Raw genomic sequence first — 10,975 nt, 5'->3', positions numbered from 1 at the left:
GCTTCTACTGATGGGTCATTTTTAGAACAGCTGTTGTGTAATTGTCAATGTGCTTTGACTTCCATTGTAGCACATGTACATATTATAGTCATGTAGAGGAATGGGTGAGTGAATACACACTGTACATATTATAGTCGTGTAGAGGAATGGGTGAGTGAATACACACTGTACATATTATAGTCGTGTAGAGGAATGGGTGAGTGAATACACACTGTACATATTATAGTCGTGTAGAGGAATGGGTGAGTGAATACACACTGTACATATTATAGTCGTGTAGAGGAATGGGTGAGTGAATACACACTGTACATATTATAGACATGTAGAGGAATGGGTGAGTGAATACACACACTACATATTATAGTCATGTAGAGGAATGGGTGAGTGAATACACACTGTACATATTATAGTCATGTAGAGGAATGGGTGAGTGAATACACACTGTACATATTATAGTCATGTAGAGGAATGGGTGAGTGAATACACACTGTACATATTATAGTCATGTAGAGGAATGGGTGAGTGAATACACACTGTACATATTATAGTCATGTAGAGGAATGGGTGAGTGAATACACACACTACATATTATAGTCATGTAGAGGAATGGGTGAGTGAATACACACTGTACATATTATAGTCATGTAGAGGAATGGGTGAGTGAATACACACTGTACATATTATAGTCGTGTAGAGGAATGGGTGAGTGAATACACACTGAGAAACAACCTGGGTTTAATATCAGCTGCACATTGATCACTCTGATTCAACACACAAGCTGTTCAATTCTCATCTTTTGCCACTAATTGGTCTTCTGACCAATCAGATTGGATCTTTTGCCCGTGTAAATGCAGCCTAAACCACTCATTTACGAAAGGCACATTCGAGAGGAATAAAAATTGCACAGAATATTCACTCGGCATGTAGAGAATGTGCACCAGTATGTGAATCAGAAAATATATATTGGTAACAGGTGTGTGTGAATAGTTTGATGTTAGAAACAAATGACAGTGACGATTTAGTAATAAGTAGTTACGGGAAAGGTTGTGGTATTGCCACTAAAATTACAACATAAAGGGATTGTTCAGTGGCTTCAAAGAAGCTCTTTTATAGGAGCTAATTTAACACCCACTCCGGTCAACTCAATTATGACAAGAAATCCTGTTCATTTGATTCATCTTCATGTACTCAGACTCCAAATTATTTACATCCAATCAAGGCAGTGAGTTCATAATTGCTAAGCCACAGGGATTGATCATTGGCTAGTTCTGGAACGGAGGTTGGTGATTGACTATCTCTGCCTGACACGGAGCAGGAAGGTGCGTATCTCCATGGGCTTGAGGTTCACCTCCCACACAGAGGGGTCTCCCCCTCTCTTCGGCAGGGGCTTCTCACCTGAGGCAAACGGAGACAACAGGTATCAAGCTCTGTGCAACAAGCCCCACAACGGACTAACAAAGGAATTGCTACAATAAAGCAGGTCAGCGGTCTTCACGCGTCCTAGAGGGCTGAGTAAGCGGAGAGTTGATTTGTACCTGACTCCACCTTCCAGTCCAGACGCGTCATCTCATCCTTCCACTGATTGGCTGACAGGTTCATCTCGGACACGCCCAGCACGTCCAGAGTGGAGAACAGCTTCTACAGAGAGAGCAGTGTGTGAGTGACTGATGGAGAGTAGAGCATCTGTCAGTAACTTCAGTATCTACATTGCTTTCATGTTTTCAAAGCGGTTTGAAATTAATTATCTTGTGAATAACGGTTGTTACATCACGTTGAGACAGGAATGTATGGTATTAGTAAAAGGTTTCACTTTGTTTATGGCTCGTATGCATACGTGTGGGAGTTCTGAACCTGTAGGTTGACAGTTCATCTTGCTCTCCATAGCCCGATACTGATGCTCCAGTCTGAGCAGCACTGTGTGTGTGTTCACCACTAACCTGACAGTGAGACTGAATGCTCTCCTGGGCTTGCTGCTGGTGCTCCAGCCTTAGAACCACAGTCTCTGTATGGTGTGTGTGTGTATATACAGTATCACATATCACTAACCTGCAGATTAACAGTAACAGGCTGGGAATGCTCCTTGCTCTCTGAAGCTTGGTACTGATGCTCCAGTCTGAGCAGCACTGTGTCCTGGTCCCACTGAGACACTGTCAACAGGTGAACAGCAGGGGGCAGCACTGCCTGTAGCCCAGAGAACTGAGGTGGGGGGGTTAAAAGATGGGTTCATTTCAATAGTCCAAAGTGACACATTTCATCTGCAGAGCTGATAACTGTTCCTCAATCAGCCTCCTTCACTCTCCCTCCTTTCCTAGATGCCTCACCTCTTTCTCAAAATCCATTGAAGAAGGCCTGAGGGGCGGGACCTTGAACCTTCTCCAATACGGTTGAGAAAGAGGCAAGGAGGAGAACTTGAGGAAAGAATCATTTGCGATGGGTTCTCTCTCACCTCCAGCCTGGTACTCGGGTGCAGCTCTCCGTCGGTGAACGTGATGAGAGGCTGCAGTACCACTTCCTGTGCTAGGGGGCGGTGTGTGTCAGCAGCCGTGGCAGGGGGGCTGAGGGAGAGGAGGTGGCGACCACGAACCACCAGGCCTTCTGGGTAAATGTCAGACGTCTCGTTGAGGGGCTCACCTACACCCCGGACATCATCGTACAGCAACCTACGGTGGAGCTGGGGGGGGGTCGTGTGGATGGAGTGTGTCAGATGTGACAGTGATAAAGATAGACAGGGTGTGGAGCCGGGGGAAAGAGGTGAGACGTGAAACACACACACCAGATGTCTTTGACGCCAAAATCCTACCACATGAAAAATGAAGAGTAGTGAGAGAGTGTGTGTTACCATGATCTCCAGTGATCCATCCTGGATGCTGCCCCCTCCCTGAGAACGGTCCGTCACTACAGTCAGCTGGTCCTTGTCATCCTGCACACACACACAGTGGAAGTCACCATTTACTATTGTCAGATAATATGACATGAACTTGTAAAACAGAGTGAAGAGAACAGGAGGGAGAGTCAAGAGTTTCGGACCAGAAGTCTACCACAGAAAAGGGAACTAACTATAAGTGGGAAGAGGAAAAGAAAGTGCATGATCACGAGAGAAGGAAGAGGAAGTGTCAGACCGGGGTGTATGACCAATGACCAAACACCTTAATGTAAGCTCTAGAGTTGATTGGATAGTAGTTGCCAGCAATTGGCTCAGACTGTCTCAGGTTCCACGTGGGCCGGTAGTCTTTCCTGTCAGAGACAGATATACAACGCATTAGGGTGTATACTGTGTGTCTGAACACACTACTGGAATACAGTACTCCATCATCAACACATACTGATGCATAGAGTTGGGAAACACACACAGGTTCCTCACCGTCTCTGTAGCACCTCTCTGCCATTAGAGTCAGTGTAGAAGACACCAGAGGAGTTGATGCTGCTGTCTAGACGACTTATCACCTCTTTACCCAGGTCATCACTGATGGGGGGGGGCAGATAGAGAAAAGGGGGGGATAGGGGGGGGGATGGCAGATAGAGAGAAGGGAGGGGGCAGATAGAGAGAAGGGGGGGGGGGGCAGATAGGGAAGGGGGGGGCAGATAGAAAGAACATGATACACTATAATCTATGGTACAGGAATACTTTCTAGTCCGTTAAAGACTCACTCCTTCTGCCAGACATGCACAGGCTGTCTCAATAACTCTCCATTCTCCTTCCAGTGCATTATCTGTGACCAGGCCCCATGTGGCTCTGAGCCCCTTCCTCACCCTATAGGCACCGGGCCGACAGTCCACTCCAATTCCAGAGCCCTGCTGTCTGTGTAGAGACGGACCACCTGAGAGACCCAGGGACTGAACCACTGTCTCACCTCCTGCACTACGGAATTCTGATGGGGAGAGAGGGGGAGAGGGGGGAGAGGGGGGGGAATAAGACAGGAGAAGGGGGTTAAGGCAGAAACTAGAACTTGTGAGATGACTGGAATGAATCTCTTGAACGTTTAGTGGGTCTCATGCATATTGAATTATATTGAAACACATGCAAGTAAAGAGACTAGATGAAGTATAATGTAGTAGGTACCTGTAGTGTTTCTATCTTAGCCGTCTTGCTGATGATGAAGGGGGTAGAGGTGTTAGGTCTGAAGATGTAGGCCCCTGACATCTGAATACTCTCTGAGTTGTTACCATCGCTGGCGTTGTACCTGGAGAAACATACACAGAACAAAGATGACAGAAAATCCCTCAACGTGACAATGCTAGCACACAGTGAGAGTAAAGAAGAAGGTTGGGGAGAGAAAGACAGAGGGAGAAATAATTATGGAAGGGTATAGAGAATAGGAAGGAGTGGTAGAGAGAAATGGAAGGGTAGAGAGAAATTGAGAGGTAGAGAGAGAGATGAGAGAGAGGAGAGAGAGGAAGGGTAGAGAGAGATGGAGAGAGAGAGGGAAGGGTAGAGAGAAATGGAGAGAGAGAGAGGGAAGAGTGGAGGAGAGAGAGAGAGGGAAGAGTAGAGAGAAATGGAGAGAGAGGGAAAATGGAGAGAGAGGGAATGGTAGAGAAATAGAGAGAGAAAGGTAGAGAGCAATTGGAGAGAGAGAGAAGGGTAGAGAGAAATGGAGAGGTAGAGAGAGGGAAGGGTAGAGAGAAATGGAGAGAGAGAGTAAGTAGTACGGACCAGTAGAAGTTCTGTGACAGTTTGACAGTCTGTTGTGTCTCCAGGTTACTGAGGCTGCTGAGGAGACCAGTCTCTGGGTCAAAGGTCACCCTGAGAAACTAGAGGAGACACAAAGTGACAGAACAGGTGACATCCAAACCTAAAAACCTAGATACAAAACTGTCCAAATTTAAAACAACACCTTTCCAACTGACTTTATTCATGATATGTCATCATTAACAGAGACATTGTACATTTTGGAATATTGGTCTCCATTGATGACATGAAATCAATACATCAAATATTTGCTTTCATAGTAGAAAGTACGTTTGTGTCCAGCCATAAGACCCAGACCTTGTTCTGTACAGCCATGGGAGCCCTGGGCAGTGGAGAGGACTGAGGAGATGGAGGGCCGTTCTGAAGCAGGGAGACAGAGTAGGTGCTGTAGCCCAGGGGAGGGGCCTGAACCTGGAACAACAGCTCGTTGACAGCATACCCCCTGCCCCGTCGCACCGCCGCTGTGGCCTGGGACACTGGGACCACCTGGGGGGGTGGGGATAGAGTGGGGTACTCTCACAAAACGCAAATACACACACAATACATAACTGTCATAACAAAGGTTATTGAACAACGACATATGACAACCATTATCAGAACAGACAGACCAACCTGACTGTCCACAGCCTTGCCCTTAGCATCTGAGATCCTGTAGGCCGTCCCGTTGACTGGCAGTCTAACTGGCCAACTGACTGGACGAGCTAGAGGGTTGTACACGTTCACTGAGAACTGACAGAGAAACATGGAAACAGAGAGGAGGGAAATTTAACTTCACGGAACCAAAGAGGAATTGTGAGTGTGTGTGTGTGTGTGTGTGCCCGTGTAGTGTTACCTTCTTGCTGGTCTCTGTGAGGGGACACACACTGATGTTGAGGTGTTCACAGTAAACACGAGGAGCAGATGATCCACTCAGAGAGGATAGAGTGTTACTGACCAACACCTGGGACAGTGGGGAGAGAGAGGTTACACACACTGTACAGTGATATACTTTATTTAGTCCTGTGTCCAGTGATAGTCCTCCACACAGTGTTGATCATATAGTTAATATAGTGGTATAGTACCATGTGAGGTTACACACATTGTACAGTGATATACTTTATTTAGTCTGTGTCCTCCACACACTGTACAGTAATATACTTTATTTAGTCTGTGTCTCCACACAGTGGAGGTTACACACACTGTACAGTGATATACTTGATTTAGTCTGTGTCCTATAGTCCTCCACACACTGTACAGTGATATACTTTATTTAGGAGAGTCAATCATACTGTACAGTTCTTTATTTAGTCTGTGTTCTATCTAACAGTGGGGAAGAGAGACTGCATGGATCAATAGAAAGAACAGGCACACATGGTAGGTACCTGGCAGTGTGCCCAGCCGTTGGCCAGTTTCCTAGCGTAGTCGTTGGCAACGTGTTGCTTTTCCGTCCCGGATACGGCGTCGTGATGCTGAGCCACTGCCATGGCCTTCTCTACCAATCACAACACAGAACACTCCCTGTCAACCTTGCTGTCCTCTAAACCGCTTCATGCTTATTAATACAAAGGATGCCAGTATTAATAAGGAGTATTAATAAGAAGGATGCTAGTATTAATACGAAGGATGCCAGTATTAATAAGAAGGATGCCAGTATTAATAAGAAGGATGCCAGTATTAATAAGAAGGATGCCAGTATTAATAACAAGGATGCCAGTATTAATAACAAGGATGCCAGTATTAATAACAAGGATGCCAGTATTATTAAGAAGGATGCCAGTATTTTAAAGGAGGATGCCAGTATTAATAACAAGGATGCCAGTATTAATAACAAGGATGCCAGTATTATTAAGGAGGATGCCAGTATTATTAAGGAGGATGCCAGTATTAATAAGGAGACATTGAAACAGAGTCTGACTGACACTAGTCTTAGTCAACACATGTAGTGATGATGAAGTAGTGCACTTGAATGTGATGAGCGTGTACACTAGACACTTACTCAGGGTCTCACTGTCTCCAGCTCCAAAGGGACCTTTCCTTGAGATGGGACCACCAAGGACCTCCAGCTGTTTACACGTCTGTGAAACCAGAGGGAGGAGAGGAATAATGCATTAACCACGTCTCCAGACATGGCGGGGCGACTGAACTGTGTGGGGTGACTGAACTGTCATCCCTGAGTGAATGTCTGGTGGCTTTGTATGAAAAGTGTACAAGCTGTCAAATCCATGACTCCTCACCTCCCTCTGGAAAGCTCATTGGAGAAGAGGCCCCACGTCCCTCCCCTTCGACCTCCTCCTCCAACGAGGAGGAATCAATGGCCGCGTTCGACATAAAGCCAACTTTAAAGGCAAGTCGAGACTGACTAATCTACAAATCACCTTACAACATCAATAACTGCTCAATATTACTTGTAGATCAGTCAGTCAGTCACAACTTATCCATGACACATCACGGCTTTGAGGCTCTCAAACACAGCGGGTATAAGCTTTTCAGACTCAGCCATTGTCTGTGGTTTGAGTAGTGTACCTGCAGGTAGCTGTTGCTGATCCTCTCGTAGCGTTTCAGGGCTGGACGGCTGGTGAAATATCCTGTCCAGAAGTCATGAGCTGAGTCAGCATAGGGGAAGAAATCATCTCCTTTTAGAGGCCTGACAGGGGGGTCGGGGGTGAGAGAGAGAAGAGAAAACATTTAAATGACCTGTACATCATTTAAGGTAGCAGGAGGGAGTAGAGAATGTTGACTTCAGAGGTCGTTACTCTAGCTAGCTAGACATAGTTTAGTATTCTAACAGAATCATATAGTTAATATAGTGGTATAGTACCATGTGAGGTTAGCCCTGTGTAGCTCCTGTAGGTAACAGGAGGGCGTAGAGTAGAGAACGTTGACTTCAGAGCCGTTACTCTGCATCTGGTTGACGTAGCGAATGAGTTTGTCCAGGTTCTTATACCACAGGTTGGCGTTCTCATACTGGAAGTCTGACCCCATAGTCATTATGATGTGGTTGGTTTTATACACCAATGCCTGGTGCAGGAGAGGGGAGAGAGAGAGAGAGAGTATGTGTGTTATTATGACTAACCTGTGTGTGTGTGTGTGTGTGTGACCGACCTGTATGTGTGTGTCTCATCTCTAACCTGTCCGTGTGCGATGTGGAGGAACCTGGTCACCACATCGTCAACATTATAGTCCTCCAGATCAGGGTCGTCTCTGATTGGTGGATCGTCACATGACTGGTCCCAACAGAAGCCCTCCGGAGGGTTGTACCCGTTAGGGAGGATACCTGGAGGAGAGGGGGCTGGGTTAGGCTACTGGGGTGCTAGGGGTCAGGGTTCATAGGTGGGAGGTCAGGTCAGGATTGATCACATTACTGTTCTCAACAGAAGCCGTCGGGAGGGTCGTACCTGTTAGGAAAGATCCCTATGGGAGAGGGGGCTGGGTTAGGCTACAGCGGTGGCTAGGGGTCAGAGGTCAGGGGTTGAAGGTGAGGTCAGTATTGATAAAGGGAGAGGGGTTTTGTCTAGAAGGGATACAGCTTTCATCAAAATTGACTTTTATAGCAGGTTAGGACAACTTACACTTTTGACTTCAATTTGACACAAGCTGTATCCCATCTAAACATTGACCGGGGAGACGGGTGTTAGACTATAGACTACACTTGAGTGGGGAGAGAGGACAGATGTTAGTGCCGAAAGGGAAAGAGTAATATTGATGAAGAAAATGGGATATCCCAGGTCTATTGCAAAAACTGAATAGGTTGTGAGCAATATGACAGAAAATATCTAATGGAACGACTACGTGAAGCTGTTGCTATATTGCTAGAGGTTGAAGGTGAAAGGTCAGTACCAGTGAAGAGGTCAGCCATAGGGGGGGTGAGGCTCTCGCTGGCCCTCCACAACATCTCCTGTTCCCTGGCTACCATCCTCCTGTTACGATCCTGGTAGTCCAGACGACCAAAGAAGAAGCCGTCATAACCCATCTAGAACAGAGAACCATCAGTCAATACAATACACACACAAGATAACATGATTTCTTGTCACATACACCGGGTAGGTGCAGTGAAATGTGTTGTTTTACAGGGTCATCCATGGTAGTATGGCGCCTTCTAAAAGCTTTACCTTCTGGGCTCGGGTATTCAAACCAGCAGCCTTTAGGTTACTGGACCAACGCTAGGCTACCTGCCACCCATTCAATACAATAAACACAGTACGGATTCTAATCGTCCCTCTGACCTTTGAACTGAATGGAAAGATGAGGGAGACTCATGCCGTCTCGTGTTATTTCTGACTTGGAAAACTTTAGAGTAAATTTGTATTGCCCCACTTCTATTCCCAACTCACAAGAACCTTATGACACTGACAACCTTTCAACAGACGAGAGTCTTGGATGGTTGTACTATATCTATTCTGACAAGGGATTAAGACATGATGGAAAAAAGGAGTGGAAGATATTTACCCGGGCAAGAATAGACAGAGAAAGGCTGACAGACAGGATATTGTGAGGTAGAAAAAGGACAGCAGATTGTGGGTTGTATTCACTAGGAACCAAACTGGCCAAAACAGGGAGGGACCTACCTGTAATAAGAAACATTAAGAAGCACTAATGAATATGACCCTCACCTGTGCGAACATGGAGGCGTGCTCGCGGGCGTGCCCGAAGGGGTCGATGTGCCAGGCGACGCGGGGGCGACCGCAGTGTCCGAACGTGTCGTTGAGGAACCGCAGGCCCATGGTCATCTGGTCTATGACTGCACTGTAGTGGGTGGTCGCCTCGTCACTCATACACCAGCCCCCGTTCACAAACTCCAACCGCCCTGAGAGGAGGGAGGGAGGGGGAGACAAAAGTGATAACAGCAATAAAGATTTATTTAATGTAATATGACTTAATCACAGGTTAAAGGGGTTATAACTGTTTATAACCTCTGAATTGCAATTTACATCTGTTCAATAACACCACCAATAGCAGTCACACTCAGGTGAGAGAGATGCTTTATCACACTGCTATAACACCTACATCCCTTCTCTCATTAACCTGCTGTCTGACTGGCTCCTTCACCAGCAGTAGAAGGCGAACTCTACCGCTTTATAACGTCTTCCTGACATGTTTTATAAAGGCTCTATAACCCCTCTCTGGCCTCACCCTCATTGACTAGCTGTTTGACAGTGTTCTGCATGTCATCAGTCTGTTGTTTCCACCACCGATAGAAGAAGGCCGTCTCTACGTAGATGAAGCGTCTGTCAGGGTTCTTCAGCAGCTGGTCCACCACAGAGTCCAGAATGTACTGCACCCCGGCGTGCTGGATGTCATTACGGTCTGGAACGACGACAGGCAGGTTACATACACAGGTTAGACACACACACAAACGTGATAACACATATGCACACACGACACAACATCCATCATGCGGTTCACATCCACCCAGTCATGAGGTTTGAAATGTAAAACCATGTGATTCTAGGTTATTGTAGGTGTTATGTATGCCTATAATAAAAACCTCACAACTATGGTTTTAACAATGTGTCAGTTTAACTTTTAACTATACCACCTTGACCTATGACATAGCTGTTTATGACTGTGTTTGTGTGTGTAGATGTGAGCCACATGATAGATGGGTGGGGGGGATACAGACCTCCATAAAAGTATTGGTCCACGGTCTTGAGCCAGCCAACGTCGTCGTGGGTGTGGGGAACCAGATGCACGTTCAACATCCCAGGCTTGGTAGCATGACATGACTAGGATGTGTAGCACACACGATGGGAAATTAATGAGGGATTTTAGCTGGTGGGCTAATGTTATGGGAAGGAGAGAGGCATATCAGAGGCTACTTAGCTTTATAAACATTGTAAAGTTGTAATTGTAATTGAATTAAACCACCAATGAAAACAGTGCAAGACCAGACTTAGTGCAAGACTGGCTAGATCGAATTGGGATTTGTAGCTTTGCATTTCACGTTTTAAGTGGAAGTATAAATATGTTGTGCCAGGAATATAACTTCTGCTACTGTGTTCTCTAACACAATGAAGGGGTTTGAAATCGGCTAAAGAAGAAGTTCATCACACCTGCAATACAATACACGGTTTAAGTGTTTCAGTTGCGTTTTTATTCACCACAATAGGGATAGGAACTATAGACGTACCTTGTATCCACATGTAGGACTTTCTTGGGGTGTTTGACAGACGGGAAAGCCCCAAACGCTGCTTTGAAATAATAACAGGAGGAACACAAACGGTGTATACTCCGGAGTCGCCATCTTGGAAAACAGCCACGAGTCATGTGACATTTGTTTATGTATCTTTCCTATCATGTGACTTCCCC

At 46.0% G+C, this 10,975-nt stretch overlaps 1 protein-coding gene across 1 annotated transcript; it reads right to left on the bottom strand.

The window, feature by feature from the left end:
• Positions 1 to 718: 718 nt before the first annotated feature.
• On the bottom strand, positions 719 to 10,940 carry LOC139424412 (lysosomal alpha-mannosidase-like). Its single transcript, XM_071176193.1, has 23 exons — positions 10,797 to 10,940; positions 10,290 to 10,392; positions 9,800 to 9,973; positions 9,280 to 9,473; positions 8,507 to 8,639; positions 7,798 to 7,943; positions 7,488 to 7,687; positions 7,193 to 7,313; positions 6,666 to 6,744; positions 6,052 to 6,161; positions 5,523 to 5,630; positions 5,303 to 5,419; positions 4,988 to 5,176; positions 4,655 to 4,752; positions 4,061 to 4,181; positions 3,751 to 3,869; positions 3,362 to 3,463; positions 3,147 to 3,234; positions 2,840 to 2,920; positions 2,447 to 2,671; positions 2,047 to 2,196; positions 1,536 to 1,638; positions 719 to 1,395 (listed from the first exon to the last, which is right to left on the bottom strand). The coding sequence occupies exons 1-23, from the start codon at positions 10,938 to 10,940 to the stop codon at positions 1,292 to 1,294; spliced, it is 3,009 nt and encodes a 1,002-aa protein (XP_071032294.1). The 3' UTR covers positions 719 to 1,291.
• Positions 10,941 to 10,975: the final 35 nt, after the last annotated feature.

This window comes from Oncorhynchus clarkii, chromosome 13, assembly GCF_045791955.1.
Source record: "Oncorhynchus clarkii lewisi isolate Uvic-CL-2024 chromosome 13, UVic_Ocla_1.0, whole genome shotgun sequence".
NCBI classification, from domain to species: Eukaryota; Metazoa; Chordata; class Actinopteri; order Salmoniformes; family Salmonidae; genus Oncorhynchus; species Oncorhynchus clarkii.
The sequence above is the reverse complement of the archived record's forward strand: the minus strand, read 5'-3'. Positions and strand labels throughout refer to the sequence as shown.